Source organism: Aspergillus versicolor (assembly GCF_001890125.1).
Source record: "Aspergillus versicolor CBS 583.65 unplaced genomic scaffold ASPVEscaffold_8, whole genome shotgun sequence".
Taxonomy (NCBI): Eukaryota; Fungi; Ascomycota; class Eurotiomycetes; order Eurotiales; family Aspergillaceae; genus Aspergillus; species Aspergillus versicolor.
This window is the reverse complement of record NW_024467531.1, coordinates 548,327-564,873: the sequence shown is the minus strand read 5'-3', so window position 1 is coordinate 564,873 and position 16,547 is coordinate 548,327. Positions and strand designations below refer to the sequence as shown.

Below are 16,547 nucleotides of genomic sequence, written 5' to 3'. Positions count from 1 at the left end.
TTGATCCTCGGCTTGTCTCCGCATTTTCTCTGCGTGGAGAGTCGGCGCTCTTGTGATGGGACTCTGATTGGGCTGGGATGTGGGCTTTGTTGCTTGTTTGTCCCAATAAAATGGAACTGAGATGTGGAGGAATTCTGGTCGTTAATTGTTGGTTGGTTCGTCCCAATGTGCAAAATAAACAGTCTTCCCAGTTGAACTATCCTGAAAGGAAGTATACGAATCTCATTATTAATTCTGGATGGTTTGATACCTTTACATACCTATATAGTATTCGGCGCAATGTGAAAACGGCGAGATAGGAAATCTATACACGTCTATACAAAGACCTACTCAGCTCTCAGCAAATAGATCGCTGTTCATATACTTCAACCCCGTATCACAAGCAACAGTCACCACCGTCTTCCCAGGCCCCAACTCCTTCGCCAACGCAACCGCAGCGACAACATTCAGCCCCGTCGACGTCCCAGCCAGAATGCCCTCCTCCCTCGCAAGCCGACGACACATTGCCCGCCCCTCTTCCTCCGAGATCGCCCTCGCCTCATCATACAGAGCTTCATCCAAATGCGGCGGCACAAACCCTGGCGCAATCCCTTCAACGCCATGCACACCAGCCCTCCCCTCAGTCATCACCGGCGACGATGCAGGCTCAAGCACCACAACCTTAGTCTGGAATCCCTCCTCCTTCTTCAAAACCCTCGACACCCCCATCACCATCCCTGCACTCCCCGCCGCGCCACAAAACGCATCAATCCCACGGGGAAACTGCTGCACCAACTCCCTCCCCAGCACCTCATACCCCTGCAACGCATCCGCATTCCGAAACTGATTCGTATAGTAATGCCCCTTCTCATCAGAGTCAACCACCGCCTTCGCGCGCCTCATCATCTCAGGGAAAAGCTCCTTCGTAATCTTCCCCCCAGGACAGGGGACAAGATCCACATCGGCGCCGAAAGCGCGCATGGTCCGGATCTTCTCCTGCGCAAAGACATCCGAGCACACAACGTGGAATCTGTACCCCTTCATCGCGCAGATGAAGGCTAGTGAAGACCCTGTGCTCCCGCCTGTTGCTTCGACGACTGTCATGCCGGGCTTTAGGTCGCCGCGGCGCTCGGCAGCGTCGAGCATGGATTGCGCCATGCGGTCCTTGTAGGAGCCTGTGGGGTTGGTGGATTCGAGCTTGAGGTATATGGAGGCGTGGGTGGAGGGGTCTGGGTTTATGTTTGTGAGGTGGAGGACTGGGGTGTTGCCGATTGTGGCGAGGGAGGTAGTTGATGGTGGGGGTGGAGGGAGAGACATTTTGTTGTTTTTGAGTGGTTTGCTTTGAGAGGTAGTGTTGGATTAGGGGTGGGATTAATGATGGTGGTGATGGTGGATTTATACCACTGAGTTGATGGCAGAAGAAACTCGTTGCGCCTGAGTCACCAGTTTCGTATCGTCAATGGGAAGACAAAGTGGGACCGGCGGAGACAGCGAGACTGAATGCTCAAAATGGTGACAGTTCTAAAAATACCCAACACTAGCTCCTGCGGCTGAACAGAGCTACTAATTCTACAGCTATCTGGTCTTCTTATCCTTGGTGTGTTATTGTCGAGTAGTTGGAGAATCTTTAAATAGACCGATATACAGGCACGTTCTCATTTAGACCATATCTAAATTCGCTTGAAATTGGATCATATCTTCAACTGGTATATGTGATTTATTTTCAGAATATCAGCATAGATGCAGTTAGAGCGCAGTTAGCTTTCCCAGAGATTCGACCTACTTGGCCGGCTGGTATACACTCATTTCAAACCCATTAGTAAAAGGAAGGGTTGTATTCCGGAAGCCATTCTTAGGATTCCTCAAATAAGCCAGCAGATCTGCATACCCCTCTGCAGCAGAGATGGTGTTATCGGCGAGTATAACTGCACCAGGTCGAAGGTGAGGCTGGACGATCTTTACCGTCGGCAGAGCAAGTGGGCACCAGACTAGATCGGATCCTTAGCACGGGGCAACCCCTACCCACCTAGGAGTATATGATCTTTCAACTTACTATCAAGTAGAAGAAAATCAACCTGCTGCGGTAGTTCCGTCTTTAGAGTCTCAAGTAAATCACCTTCGCGCAGATCAATCTCGCGACTCACTACATCCCCACACTCAGCCCAGTACTTGCGCGCAACCTCGGCCTTTTGGGCTTCCTTCTCTGTCGCGATCACGATGCCTGACTTGCCGGTTGCGGCCTTGGTCTTGGAAACTGCAAGCGCGAGATAGATGGTGCTGACACCGAAACTGGTGCCTGCTTCGATGACATTGGTTGCGCCCATCGCCGTGATGAGCTGGTACATGAATTGGCACTTATCTTCATCTAGTGCGATGAATTTATCAAGCATGAGCTGGTCAAACGCGCTTCGGGGTTCGGAGCCATCATTCTTGTTGTTGAGTTCGTCTTGGACGTCTGTGGATATTACCTTGCCATTCTTCTTGGAGATTGCGGCTTCTTGCTCGAGCGAGATGCGGTGGAGCTTGGAGAGAAGCTGGAGGATGTGCTCTGGAGCATCTACTGGGGATGGGGAGGACATGTTTATCGGGGTTCAAAAAAGGCGAAGTTGATCGCGTCGATTGTAGCTGACGGACGTGATGGTGTTGGTGACTTCTTTCTGTCAGTTAAGTGGGGGAGATCGATAAATCGAGTGGATCTAGTGACTCACTGCAGGTGAGGTCGATGCAGACTACCTACCTACAAATCAGACAGAGTCGGATAAGACGGAGACTCTAGCCGCATCTTCCGAATAGCCGACTGAATGGATAGGGTGAACGAATATCCTATCCAGCACCGAGGGGGGATATAATACTCTGTCCCCGCCATTAACCCAGTCTCCTAAGCCGATTCAACAACCTCGTCCAGGCCTCGAAAACTCACGATTTCGGATTGGAAGAGCGATGAATCCAACGACTGCCATCATTTTGGACTCTGAACCACGCTGCCCGCCGTCCATGGGGCTGTCTGAAACAACCCAACACCCCAAAGACGGTATATATCCTGAGTCCGCAATGTCGCCGATTGCCTAATCTGCGATTGACCGTGACGAATATTGAGAGAAAGACAGAAGAGAATCATGAGGGAAACGCGGAGGGAAGAGACGGAGCCTGTGTCACCTGATGACCTCCAGTCAGCTCTCAGCCGGCATTTCTTTGTCCCCGTCTCTCCATTATGTCTGGTTGTCCACCCGATGGAACCGCTTCGGAGGCCTAATTCATAACACCCTCGCCTGGGCACACTCCAAAAGACACATCCAGCGCGGCAACTGATATTCCCTCAGTCCGGAATATGTTATCTGCCAGACCGTCCATACCCATTCCCTCTCGTCTGGCTTTGGCCTCTGATCCAAATCATTGCAAATAGCCCAGAAAGGTTTCGCCATCAAGGGAAATCCGGCCTTGGTCCACGCGCGCTGGCCTCAAATGGATCAGACGACAGGCTTGGCCAGTGGGACAGACCCCCAATCTCGACGGACCGCAACGATGGCCAATCGAAGGAAACGAAATGCATCCTTCTCCTTCGCAGTTACTGAAGACTGGCCAAGGCCTCTTGGCTTGGAACCGTGCATTGCCCACCGCATAAAGTATGGCACGCTCGTGGGGTTGGTAAGTTTATGGCACTGATTGCTGACGGTTGCATAACTAAAAGCCCAAAGTACAGATGTGGATATTTCGCCGACTTCCTCGTCTCGGCTGGGATCCTTGGCTCCGCGGGGTACAGACTCTCTTCTTGAACCTCATCGCTACATGCCAAGGACGTCACATAAACAGCTCAAAATCCATTCATAGAGATGACCCGAGAATTTCCCGGTAAAAAAACTCAGCTAGAAAATCTCTCATGATGGAATTTCGACTTGGCGGCGTCGTGTTTTCGTGGATCCAAGACCTCCGGCATATTTGGCATCAGCCACACAACGACACAAAGTTAATTTCTGGAGGGGACCAAGGAGAAGATATAGCTTGTTGGCGGACTTTGCTTATCCATTATCGGACATGTTATGTCCGCATGGTTTTTGCTTCGGGCTGGCCGTCAGCCAAGCACGGGAATGACGAGGCTGTGGTCTTGGAAGCCGGATACCAACCGCTTTGCGTCCATACAAGCGTCGATTCTCCTCGGGATTCCCTTTTCGACAAGCCTTGGATCTGATGCTTCCCCTCCTCCTCAAGAGTCTGCTTCCCTTAGAAGCCGTATCCCAAGGCGCTCAAGAGATGCCGCGCGTGGACATAGTAGGGGTCTCATGTCCTATTGGGCCTCGTTTGCTTGGGTTTCATCCTGGCTTGATATGCCAAGCAAGCTGATAAAACTGGGGAACGTTATTCTCGTGCGGGGTGACATGTCTGGGGAAAGAAAGGAGGTGTGACAATTTGCAAGAGGGCATACCTAGGGCAAAAATGGAAAACTAAATCCACAAAGATGGTTGGTATAAAGCCGGCTCATCTGCCGCGCTCATTAGGAGGGGACCCTGAGGAAATCTTTAAATTCCATTCCTAGATCCTTCTGCATACCTCGCGCCAACGCCATGTCTGAAAAGAAAGATCTCCAGGATATCGGTGACGAAAAGCCCGAGGCCTTGCACCGAGAAGATACCATAGACCATCTCAAGCAGCAGCAGCGCCCGCAAGATGGCGATTACTCTGGCGCACGCAAGAAGACTGATCCAGCTGAAATCCGCTTGGTGCGCAAGCTCGATATATGGATTATGCCCACTCTTTGGTTGATGTACTGGCTAAACTACCTCGACCGCAATGCCATCGCCCTGGCTAGGCTGAATGACCTTGAAGAGGATCTGAATCTCTCCTCGTCTCAATACCAAACTTGCGTTTCCATCCTCTTTGTTGGGTATATCCTCGGGCAGGTCCCTAGTAGTAAGTGTTTCGGGAATATGGAAAACGCACTAGCTCTGACTCCAACATAGACATGTTAATCACACGACTGAGGCCATCATTGTACATGTCCGGGGCCATGGCTGCATGGGCTGTGGTCAGTGCACTCACTGCATTGGCCAAAGACTTTACAGGCCTTCTGCTAGTTCGGTTCTTCCTGGGTCTTACGGAAACCCCTTACTACCCCGGGGCCTTGTACATGCTTTCTATCTTTTACACGCGCAAAGAAATTGCAACCCGCATCTCCATTCTCTATACAGGAAACATTCTTGCCACAGCCTTTGCTGGCCTTATTGCCGCCGGTATCTTCCATGGTATGGATAATCTGGGCGGCATCTCTGGCTGGCAGTGGCTCTTCATTCTCCAGGGTGCGGTCACCTTCGTCGTTGCCATTGGTGCTGTCTTTGTACTCCCAGACGACCCTCTCAATACCAGATGGCTTAACCAGGAGGAGCGTCAACTCGCCCATGACCGCATCCTCGCCGATACCGTCGGAGCTCGACACCAAACCAGCACCTTCAGCGGTGTGAAGGAGGCCGCTCGCGACCCCCGGGTTTGGCTCTTCGCCTTTATGCAACACATGCACCTAGCAGCCAACGGGTTCAAGAACTTCTTCCCAACGGCTGTTGAGACTCTAGGGTTCAACACAACCATCACTCTAGTTCTTACATGCCCGCCCTATCTCATTGCAGGGTTCATATCCGTGTTCTGGTCATGGAGTTCCGGCCACTTCAACGAGCGAACCTGGCACATCACCATCGCCAAAACCGTTGCCATAATCGGTTTCGTGCTCGGCTGCGCAACCCTCAATACCGGTGCAAGATACTTCGCCATGGTTGTCTTTTCGATAGGAACATACGCAGGTACTCTCCCTACACCCGAACACAGTGCAAATAATCCAAATGAGACCTTAACTAACCATCATCTGACAGTCAACTCAGTTATCCTCGGCTGGGTCTCCAGCACCTGTGGCCAGACAAAAGAAAAGAAGGCATCGGCATTGGCCATCGTCAACACCTGTGCTAATGTTTCATTCATTTGGACTCCGGTATGTTGTGACTGTCCGCGCTAGGCTCAAGTCATAGTAATTCCTTGCTAATACACACTGTCTAGTACCTATGGCCTTCCTCTGATGAGCCCCGCTATACGATCGCTATGTCTTCGAGCGCTGCTTTCTCTATCGCCTGTGCCGCCGGTGCTTGGGCCATGAGGTTTTGGCTTATGCGTGCGAACCGCAAGATCCGCCAGACGAGTGATGAGTCGGTTTTGTATTATGCTTATTAACACGTAGTTGTTTTATTAAGTTTGAGGTAGTGTGATTAAGCTAGTACATACGTACTTAGCAGGCTGCAGGTTATATTTTGGACGTTGGGCCATGGTCCGACATAATTGAGCAGGGAATAGTTTTTTTTTTCAATTCTTTTTGCTATTTTACATCTCACATGTCTGTACAGTGGAGAGGTATGACATGACATATTCAGATAAAAACATAGAAGAACAATAGTTAAAACCCGAAAGAAACACTGAAACATGTTGGTGGCCATGGTCGGATCCACGATCCAACCTGCGATATTCATATACTCTAACAAGCTGCGAACACATCAGTTAGCAAAGGATCCATTAAAGGGAGGGAAGCAAGGCAAACTCACCTAAAAAAAACAAAGGAAAAACATCGACGACTCAACAAAACAATCATATCCGAAACGCAAACCTAGGGCGAGCGGGAGAACGAACGAACCTACGCAGCCGCCTTCATGATGGCATTATCATACGCATTGACCTTATCGAGAATCGCCTCGCAACAACCCCAAATACGGCGCCAGTTCTTAAGGCTATTCCAGTAGGGACAGATCTGCTCGTTTTCGCCAAGGGGGCCTTGATCTCCATGTGGCCATGGACGAGACACGTTCTCGAGCCTGCACAGGAGGCGGAAGTAGTTGACCGGCACACTAGGCCAGGTCAGATCACCGCGAAAAGGGGCGAGATAGCCGAAGCGGCCTTGTCCCAAACGCGTTTTCCAGAACGAGTTGGGCAGGTATCTGGTTGCGTTGCAGATGGCACGGCTTGCGAGGCTCAGATTGTGTACGTCCTTGCTGGAGAGGAGCTCTATTATCATGAGTTGGACTTCGAAGGGGAGTTTTTTGAAGCCCTCCTCTTGGATGATGGTGTCCTCTTTGGCGGTGGTAGATTCTTTAACCTCCTTCAATTTGAGGGGTCCCCAGATTGGGCTTCGTAGTGCAACTATCTTGGGGTGGGCCGCGTAGTTAAGGACGCGAGCTATGTTGGTGTATCCCTCGGGATCTGAGACGAGCCACTGAGGGGGAAGTGAGGTGTTAGATAGGTAACTCCGACCACGGACGGTATAGGAATGGAGCAGATAACATACCTCGTATCCGTATAGCGCTTCCCATTTATCAGAACCCTGGAACCCGTGCACACCGCCGCCGTAGAGCCTGCTGTCCTTCCAATCAATGGCCTTTTCCGGGCTGGGGACGGCAAATCTTTTCATAGTGAAGAAAAGACTCTCGAGGGTCAATTGAGACTGCTTTTTGGAGGAGTTGCTCTCAGCAAGGAAGAGAGTACGGAGACAACAATCGTGCGCCACGAAGCCATCCCTGTTAGGGCACTTGGTGGAGGTGTCTGGAAAGTGGACGAGGCTATCATACTCGTCGTAGTCGCCCTGAATCTCTGGTTAGCATCGTGATTTGTATGAAGTAGTATTAGACAGGGGAAATATGCTCTTACGATTGCGGTCAGGTAGGCACCAGATTGCGAGCCGGTGGAAGAGCCGGTTCCGTTATTGTTCATAGAGGGACAGATCATCACCACTTTATCGAGCCACTGAACTTATGATTAGAACCAACGAGGCTGAATCTGAAGTGCACAATGAACTTACTGCGACATCTTCCTCCAAGAGAACCTGACTATTGTACCCGAACTGACCGGGACAATCGACTTCCTCACACTCGTCCCCAATACAGTCACACTCATCCTTGTAGCACCGGTTGAGATCATCTCCATCGTTCGCTAAAGAAGCTTTGCGCAGATCCAAAGACGAAACCGGGCCACCGCAAATGCAGCAATAATGCATTTTACCGTAGTTACTGAAGCTCTGAAGAACTGCCATCCGAGATCTAGCTGCGAATGGGGGAAGAAAGGAAGAAGGCGAGAGGGGGAACCAAGGGAGGCATTTTATCTTCAAAGTGAGGGGGCCCGGGGGAGAAAACTCTGCCTGTTATTGTGAATGGTGACGATGCGATTTTCATGGAAACGATGCGTTGCGTTCATGGTCTCAGTTGTTTCAAGATGGTTGTAAAGGCAGCATGTGCGGATGCTTCTAGATCTGCTCTGATTGGTGCCGAACAGCCCTTTGTCTTCACTGCCGGGCATAAGTGGACTGCATAAGCTTGCTATTGGAGGGAGGCACAACCCGCTACCTAATAGTCTTGATAAGCCTTGTTATGCTCTAATTAAAGACCAGCACTGGGTCCTGTATATTCGCTGATGTCTACATTGATGGGTGCATGTCAGCTTCAAGGCCACGGCAGCGTAAGGTTTTCCCATACCCCCTGTCCAGTGATAGGTCCAACGAAGCTTCGACATGCAAATAACGGTACCTTAAATAAAATCCGTGAATTCCCTCTGGGGAACTAAGCTCTCATGGACACCACGTTCGTTCGTCCCAGTCGATTTCCAGGACCATGCCTTATCCTTTTCAGGTCCGTTACTAACCCCTTGAAGGACGTTGGCCACATACTTTCCGATCGAAGGTAGAAACTTGTAACAGTGGAACGATCCTCCTACAGCAAAGTAGAGGTTTGCTAATCGTGAGTCAGGATGTCGGCTGATGAGCGGGTGCTGGCTTGCCGAAATTGAGTCCCAGCAGAGGCGATAGTAATCCGGCTTTCGCCCATGTTCAAGGAGCTGAGGAATACGGGCGTTAACAGCGGCAATGGAGTCTTCTCGAAGTCCTCGTGGGGCGTTAAACTGGTCCTCTACTGGGATGGATATCCCATGACCGCTTGCCGTCCGAACCGTATTCTTGAAAGAGGTTGTGCTGGTGAATTTCAATATGCCTGTGGATGTAGGGGGAATGACCTCGCCTGAGAGTGTTAGTCGATACGCACTCCCATCATATAGGATACTTCATGATGTAGCGTACCTTGTCCCCCATATACAAACACCGGCAGCTTCGAGTACAACTCCCTCTCCTCATCCGAGAGCTGGAAATGAGCCACACAAACCCCAGCGGCAGAAACCTGTCGCTCTATTCGGTCTGTGAGCTCAAATTCCAAAGAATCCTCCAGTGAAAACAGCAGCTTGCTCGTCCAAGCCCCAGTCGCGAGCACGACTTTGTCCGCCCGCAGTACATTTCCGGCCTCAGTTTCAACACCCTGCACTGCACCTCCATCCGAAGACAAAACAACCTGCTTTGCCTCCCCACTCTCATACTTAATACCTATCTTGATAGCCTCCTGAAGCATTAACTGAAGCGCTTTCCCAGCGTCAGCCCAACCAGCCGACTGGTTAAAATAGTACGACCCAAATGGCGTACAGTCCGTTCGGCTCAGAACACCGCCCCACGCCTGACGGACTTCATCTTCGGTCATATCAGTGAGAGCAGCGTCGTGGCCATGGCTACTTTTTCGGAAATTCTCCCTAATACGTTGTGGGATGTCGCTTCCCTTCTCATCCATAGCTATCCACCCGGACTGGTGGTAGACTCCGGCATTCTGGAAGAATGGAAGCGATTTCCAGCCTTCGATGGCTTCGAAGCCTAGTTCCATGTACAACTGGCTGGAGTAGTCTGCGCGGATGATCTTGTTGATGTCGGATGATGCTGCGAGGGTGTTGTTGGATGGAGGGGCAGCCCGATCCAAGAGGATGATGCGGGAGGGGTCGGTGGCTTGTTGCGCGAGGTGATAAGCTGTGCTGACGCCGAAAATCCCCGCGCCTACGATGAGTATTGTGTCTTGTTCCATGGTTCTTTAGTCTTGATGCGTGTTTGACGGAGTTGAGATGGGTGGAGGTTGGAGAGTGCGAGTTGTGGGTGGTGGTTGTCTTATTAATACTTAGCAGACTACTGTTGGAGTCACTCTGTCGTAGATATAGCTACATAGCGAGTGAAGGTGACAATAGAATTGATTCAGGAATTGTACGTTTTGACAATAGGCATTTAACAATAGGCATTTTGACAATAGAAGACTCCAAGAAAGGTTATCTGAAGGTGGGCCATGGACCGCAGAAGTTAATGCAGATGAATGAACACATGATGGCCTTCTTCTGTCTCTTCCTGACCTCAATCAATCTACAATGACAATTCATGCGGGTTTACACTGAGAATATATGCGGCCAAGAGCCATTATGGAAACCGAGATCCGTCAATGTCCCTTCTTTTGGACCCCAGAATATGCACTCCTCCCCTTTCGTCTAATCTTCCTAGCAACCCCCGAGGCAGCAGACGATGGCCCATCGCAGGCCACGACGATCCCGGACGAAGCCTATGAAGAGACATATGTGCTCTTCGCGCAATTAGTAGCCCCTCTACCATTTCCGAGGAGATCTTCAAGATTTGAAAGTCAAGTTGTTGCTCTGCGTGAAGATGTCCACAAAAGAGGTCGTTTAATGGGATTGATGTGTCGGCGAGAGATACAGCAATTCTTCGTTGAGCTGAGACCCATCACTTCGGCCACCGAATACGATACTGAAAACAATATTCCGATGAGGGAGTTACCGGCGGGGTTGGGGTACAGAGAAATAGCATCGAGAAAGCCGGTAGAGGGTGACTGTGTAATCAGCCTCTCTCCACTGAAGCATTCGACAAATTCACTGTGGCCTCATTTCACGATCGGAGATAGTATTCACTATACTGGTGACTCCGGCAAAAAAAGATTGGTTTGGTGTCGGGCACGTTGTGGAGTCAATTACCACGCCGACTGCTTTAACAAATGGAGTAAGAATTTCAAGAGCCACCAGCAAGTTACATGTCCTTCATGTCGGAGAAGCTGGGAAAAGTGAATGAATGCTCCTCTCGGGCTATCCCTTTGAGCTGAAAGTTCTTCCGTGACGGGATCATGGCTTCACACCTCTATTGATGAAGTCAAATGAAGTATCCCAGTTCTTCATCAAAAACAGGTAAAATAATCTAGGAATAGCAGCTTGATAATCTCATAACCGAGCTGTTTTCTTTTCTGTTTGATGTAGCCAAGCTTCAATGACCTCTAGAAGACCATCGATTTCTTCCACTGTGTTCCCTGCATGCAGACATACCCGTACACGCTCTTTGCCTGCTGGAACAGTGGGCGACATGATTGCACGAACGGTATATCCCTCACGCTGACAAACACCGGCGAGCTCTCGAGGCACGCGGCTGCGAAGTGAAAATATTGGTGAACTAGAGAAATGGTCGACTTCGATTGCCGACGAGCCCCAGGAGCCGAGATTATCAAGTCGAGTTCGGAAATACGCAATTAGTTGCCCCAGTTTGCGTTGGAGCTAAAAGTTAGTTAGCATATACTTTACAAGAGTACTAAGCGCTTTGCTTGTACGAAGGAAGGAAAAGATCATACCTGTTCAGTTTCTCCTTCAGCAAGTAATTCATAGGCGGCACGGATGGAAGCAAGGAAGGGAAACCCTAAGGCAGTCGTGTAAATCAAGCTGCGAGCGTAATTGATCAAGTAATCTCTAGTATCTCGGCAACAAAGGACAATTGCTGTGGTTGTCAGTATCACCACTCCAATGATTAGGCGGGAGTCTTACCTCCATGGCTAGCCAAAGCCTTGCCAAACGTATGTGTCCGAATGAACATCCGGTCTTCTAGTCCCAAATCCTGGACGACGCCAGACCCGCGTGGACCAAAGACGCCGGTTGCGTGGGCTTCATCCACAATGAAATACCCATTTTTATGAGGAAGAAGCCGATCCACGACTTTCACGAATTCAGCAATAGGCGCCACATCGCCGTCCATACTGTAGACAGACTCAATGGCAATGAAGACATTTTGGTGACCCTCACGAAGCCGAGGATCTGCCACAAGTTCTGCCTGAAGCACTGTCTCCAGGTCATCAGGAGAACTGTGACCAAACTTGAGGCGCTTTCCTGCTCGTGAGAGTCGCATGCCTTCATGCGCACTCGCATGGATAAGCTCATCGTATACAATCAGGTCACCCGGCTGAGGGATGCTTGAAAAAACACCGACATTTGCATCATAGCCTGAATTAAATAGAAGCCCGCTTGGGGCATTATGGAAAGCGGCGACGAAATCCTCTAGTTCCTCGGTGTAAGCTGAGTTTCCATCTAGAAGCCGCGAACCTCCACTAGCAAATGGGTACAATGGTGGCGCCTGCTGGACAAGGTCTAGGAATCGTGTTCGGAAAGCTGGTGCTGTTGACAATGACAAGAAATCGTTTGAGGAAAAGTCCACAGAGGACGAAGGGAGAACCGTGAGCTTTCGACGGCACAACCTGCTTTCCCGTTGACGCAGTGCCTGACGCATGGTGTCACGTAGGCATTTTGGAGAAGAAGCACCCATTTGGATCCCACTGTTGAAGCCAATTCAAGCGAGCAGAAAGCAAACGGCCGAACGGAAAAGGATGTTGGAAAAGAAGAAACGAAAGGATGGAAGAAGCTTTGTGGGCTTGTTGACAAGTGACAACGTTCAGGTCCGTCTTTTCTGACCCATCACACGATCCAAATTTCGTAAGTTATAGAAGTATTCACTATAATAGCCCGAGACCGGCGACGGGATGGTGAACCGGTTCCTGAATTGAGTCAATTTTGGGTTCGACGGTCCGCCAAAAGAAATCAACTCGGCGGGGATTCAGTTTGATCTGTTGGGATTGCCGGTGGGGGAATGGATCCGGAGGGCTCCCTGAAGAGCAGGCAAGCCCGGCAGCACTTAATTCTGGGCCTCGGTCCTCTGTCGTCCTGTAAATCCTGTCAAACTTGACGGATGCCTAAACAGGAGCTCCATTCACCCATCCATTGATTGCTTTGTTTCCCGGTGTAGACTGGACCGTCCAGGGTCCGTCATTACATCAGACCTTCTCGGTCGCAACCGCTGCCGGAGCTCTCACCGACGAACATCTTCTTGCTCTGAGCTCTATAATGCCCTAAACTTTTTAGCATATACGAATTCTCCTATCGAGGAAGTCCAAGCTTACCATCATGGCGCCCGTTGGTGCCGCGCTCTGGCGCTCTCTCCGCGCCCACCAGGTGTATGGTGCGAACACCGACGTGGGCAAAACCATTGTGTCGACTATTCTCTGCAATGCTGTCAATCGCCTCAAGACCAAAAAACAATCGGCATTTTTGAAACCGGTTTCGACGGGCGCACTGGACGATGCGGATGACAGGTAAGATCAATTGACTTTGGTGGGTGAATATTATCAGCTCAACGCATGACCTCAGGCACCTGCAACGCCATGCTCGCGGCACGTTGACAAAATGCCTCTACCAGTTCGATGAGCCTGTCAGCCCGCATATTGCAGCCCAACAGAAGAACTTCACTGTATGAAGCCCAATCCCGAGTTTTATCTTTGAGCAGCATACTGAGGCCAGCAGATTCCCCGGGATGACGAAATCCTCTCCTCAGTCCATAAGACCCTTTCCGGCTGGGCTGACGATGGAGTCAATTTTGCTTTGGTCGAAACGGCCGGCGGTGTTCAGTCACCAGGCCCCAATGGGAATTCCCAGGCTGACCTCTACCGGCCTCTTCGGCTGCCGATTATTCTGGTCGCTGACTCTCGCCTCGGTGGAATATCGTCATCAATATCTGCCTATGAATCCCTCTTGATGCGGGGCTACGACATTCACTCTGTACTTCTATTCAGAGACGAATATTATCAGAACCACGAGTATTTGGGCAATTACTTTCGGGGCAAAAGTATACCGCTTGTTCCATTGCCCCCGCCGCCTGCGCGCCCACAGGAACAGGATTCCGACTCCCATGCTCGGGATCTTGAAGCGTTAGACACATACTACACTCGTGTTGCGGAGGGCACGGATGTCGTGTCCCTCCTCGATGAGCTGGCTCTCAAAAATGAACAACGGATCGATTCGCTCGAAGACATGGCAGGTCGAGCGCAAAAGTCGATCTGGTACCCATTTACGCAGCATCACGGCATGCAGCCCAAGGACATTACTCCAATTGACTCGGCATATGATGATTTCTTCCAGACATACACGGCTCCAGAAAACTCGGCACAACAAGGTAAGCTCCAAGCGACATATGATGGCTCTGCATCATGGTGGACACAGGGCCTAGGCCACGGGAACCCGGGCCTTGCTCTATCAGCTGCTTATGCTGCTGGACGCTACGGGCATGTAATGTTCCCTGGAAATATTCATGAGCCTGCACTGTCACTGGCAGAAACACTCTTGAAGACAGTTGGCAATCCTCGTCTTCAGAAGGTTTTCTACACGGACAATGGCAGTACTGGAATGGAGGTTGCTCTCAAGATGGCACTTCGTGCTACGTGTGACAGATATGGCTGGGATGCAAGCCAGGAGCAGGTCAACATCCTGGGTCTTAAGGGCAGCTATCATGGTGATACAATTGGAGTTATGGATTGCTCAGAGCCATCAACCTTCAATAAGAGAGTCGAATGGTACAGAGGACGTGGCTACTGGTTCGACTTCCCTCTGGTCAATATGTCCCAGGGGGTCTGGAAGGTCGACGTTCCTGCGGAGCTGCAAGAGTCTCTTGGAGGCACGCAGGAATTCTCTTCGTTGGATGCAGTATTCGACTTGGAAAGCAGAGTCAATTCAGATGTCGGGGAGCGTTACAGGAAGTACATCCTAAGCACCATTGAGCGCCTAGTTCAACAGGAAGGGATGAAATTCGGAGGCCTTATCATGGAGCCCATCATCCTAGGAGCCGGTGGCATGCTATTCTGGTCAGTATTGACATTGCTCGCCCTGTACAGAGAACCAACTGACGGAAAACCACTGCAGTGACCCATTGTTTCAGCGATGCCTCGCAGATGTTGTCCGCGGAAACCCACAGCTGTTTAACCGAACTAACCCGGCCTCGATAGAGCTGCCCCCACAGTCTGAGGTCTCGTGGTCCGGCCTTCCAATTGTCTTCGACGAGGTTTTCACTGGCCTCTACCGTCTAGGCCGAAAATCCTCCGCGTCCTTCCTCGGCGTCAACCCCGATATCGCTGTCAACGCAAAGCTTCTTACTGGAGGTCTAGTGCCGCTCTGCACCACTCTAGCAAGCAATGAGGTCTTCAATGCCTTTGATAGCCCGGACAAGACAGATGCCCTCCTCCACGGACACAGCTATACCGCTCATGCTGTTGGCTGCCAAGTAGGCGTGGATTCTCTACGGACAATGAACAGTATGGACGAGAATGGGGCCTGGAATGGATTCAAGGCCGACTGGAACCAATCCCATGCCGGCGATGGCCGACCGGAGCAAGTCTGGAGTGTTTGGTCCCATGGGCTCGTCCATGACCTATCCCACGCAGCGACCGTTGACAGCGTCTTCGCCATTGGCACAGTACTCAGCATCTCCCTTAAAGATGCACAAGGTGCAGGTGAGTTTCCCGAAATATTTTCTACACTGACTCCCTCCCCCGCCGATTCCAGCCGGCTAACATGTGACAACTCCACTGAATAGGCTACACATCCACTGCGGCTAAAGGCCTTCAGACCAGATTAGCTGCTGGCGGGCCGCAGTTTAACGTCCACTCCAGAGTTCTCGGTAATGTGCTCTACTTGATGTCGAGCGTGACCGCCAAAGAAGACACACTGAAAACAATTGAGGGCCTGCTGCGCGAGGCACTGCTATAGTTAGCATACGTAATTGAATGAATGAATGAATAAATAAAATTGTTATGTTGAAGTGACAGTGAGTCACCGACTCACCGTCTATCGCGAGTCTCACCGACCGCCGGTAAAGCAAAGCGGAAATCGGGTGGAACTGGAAGCCATATCCCATCCTGGGCCGTTGAAGAATTGGCTCACCGAATCTTGGCCTCGAACCAGACCAACACGAGGGGCGCAAGAACGGAACGCTTGTCAGTTAACCTAGGTTAAGTGTTGACGGTCCGTCGTTATCCGTGTTAATCGGGCCCCCGCCATTTGCCAATTGCCAGGAACAGCGTGGGCTCCTGATGAATGGTTCCGGTCTGCTTTTGCCCGCAGATCTACGCTTCACAACGCGTAAATGATGAGCAAATCAGACTCAAGAGGATAAGATCAGGCACTGCAGCGATCTGAATGGCCGGGACACTTTCCCATAGGGAAATATTCGAATTCTTGATCCACGCCCTTCCCGATGAGTCGATGACTCTGTCAGCCTGGCCAGTGTTGAACCAGCGTTGGGGTCAACGCTCTCGCCCATCTGACCTCGAGCATGGGGGTACCTTATTCTCAAGCAATCGGAAATACCTCCTCAATTGGCCCGCGGCTTTTTGCAGTCTTTGTCGTCCAATGATCCCCGGCCAATCTCCTTCCCCGAGCCATCTCCGATGACGAATTGACGTGTTCTGCTTCCCAGTCCCAGCCCCAGTCCCCTCTCAGTTTCCCCTCCCGCTGCAGATGTTTGTTCACCTTTCTCTGTGAGCGACTCTCTTTGACACAACCAACATCGCTATGTCAGTCTCATTTTCACGGTCCCTTCCCAGGGCCTTTGCAAG

General features: G+C 50.9%; 8 protein-coding genes across 8 annotated transcripts; 3 read left to right on the top strand and 5 right to left on the bottom strand.

Moving 5' to 3' along the window:
• Positions 1–330: 330 nt before the first annotated feature.
• On the bottom strand, positions 331–1,296 carry ASPVEDRAFT_86174 (PLP-dependent cysteine synthase family protein; the record flags this gene model as incomplete). The annotated part of the gene is made up of 1 exon (XM_040817802.1): positions 331–1,296. The coding sequence occupies one exon, from the start codon at positions 1,294–1,296 to the stop codon at positions 331–333; it is 966 nt and encodes a 321-aa protein (XP_040670556.1).
• A 255-nt stretch (positions 1,297–1,551) lies between these two features.
• ASPVEDRAFT_813992 (O-methyltransferase) lies at positions 1,552–2,971 on the bottom strand. Its single transcript, XM_040817035.1, has 4 exons — positions 2,900–2,971; positions 2,717–2,832; positions 2,033–2,632; positions 1,552–1,967 (listed from the first exon to the last, which is right to left on the bottom strand). The coding sequence occupies exons 3-4, from the start codon at positions 2,556–2,558 to the stop codon at positions 1,759–1,761; spliced, it is 735 nt and encodes a 244-aa protein (XP_040670555.1). The 5' UTR covers positions 2,559–2,632; positions 2,717–2,832; positions 2,900–2,971; the 3' UTR covers positions 1,552–1,758.
• A 1,567-nt stretch (positions 2,972–4,538) lies between these two features.
• ASPVEDRAFT_86172 (uncharacterized protein) lies at positions 4,539–6,186 on the top strand (the record flags this gene model as incomplete). Its single annotated transcript, XM_040817801.1, has 4 exons — positions 4,539–4,884; positions 4,935–5,765; positions 5,835–5,950; positions 6,016–6,186. The coding sequence occupies 4 exons, from the start codon at positions 4,539–4,541 to the stop codon at positions 6,184–6,186; spliced, it is 1,464 nt and encodes a 487-aa protein (XP_040670554.1).
• A 454-nt stretch (positions 6,187–6,640) lies between these two features.
• On the bottom strand, positions 6,641–7,993 carry ASPVEDRAFT_31228 (uncharacterized protein; the record flags this gene model as incomplete). Its single annotated transcript, XM_040810446.1, has 4 exons — positions 6,641–7,216; positions 7,289–7,582; positions 7,648–7,743; positions 7,799–7,993. 4 exons carry the CDS (start codon positions 7,991–7,993, stop codon positions 6,641–6,643), a joined length of 1,161 nt encoding a protein of 386 aa, XP_040670553.1.
• A 527-nt stretch (positions 7,994–8,520) lies between these two features.
• Positions 8,521–9,884, bottom strand: ASPVEDRAFT_137343 (NAD(P)/FAD-dependent oxidoreductase; the record flags this gene model as incomplete). Its single annotated transcript, XM_040807379.1, has 2 exons — positions 8,521–9,005; positions 9,065–9,884. The coding sequence occupies 2 exons, from the start codon at positions 9,882–9,884 to the stop codon at positions 8,521–8,523; spliced, it is 1,305 nt and encodes a 434-aa protein (XP_040670552.1).
• Positions 9,885–10,066: 182 nt separating this feature from the next.
• On the top strand, positions 10,067–10,995 carry ASPVEDRAFT_813464 (uncharacterized protein). Its single transcript, XM_040817022.1, has one exon. The coding sequence runs from the start codon at positions 10,249–10,251 to the stop codon at positions 10,918–10,920; it is 672 nt and encodes a 223-aa protein (XP_040670551.1). The 5' UTR covers positions 10,067–10,248; the 3' UTR covers positions 10,921–10,995.
• ASPVEDRAFT_813463 (aminotransferase class I/II-fold pyridoxal phosphate-dependent enzyme) lies at positions 10,996–12,720 on the bottom strand. Its single transcript, XM_040817021.1, has 3 exons — positions 11,662–12,720; positions 11,472–11,614; positions 10,996–11,397 (listed from the first exon to the last, which is right to left on the bottom strand). Exons 1-3 carry the CDS (start codon positions 12,431–12,433, stop codon positions 11,071–11,073), a joined length of 1,242 nt encoding a protein of 413 aa, XP_040670550.1. The 5' UTR covers positions 12,434–12,720; the 3' UTR covers positions 10,996–11,070.
• bioDA (adenosylmethionine-8-amino-7-oxononanoate aminotransferase) lies at positions 12,695–15,837 on the top strand. Its single transcript, XM_040813030.1, has 5 exons — positions 12,695–13,256; positions 13,312–13,411; positions 13,465–14,798; positions 14,857–15,443; positions 15,527–15,837. The coding sequence occupies exons 1-5, from the start codon at positions 13,069–13,071 to the stop codon at positions 15,697–15,699; spliced, it is 2,382 nt and encodes a 793-aa protein (XP_040670549.1). The 5' UTR covers positions 12,695–13,068; the 3' UTR covers positions 15,700–15,837.
• Positions 15,838–16,547: the final 710 nt, after the last annotated feature.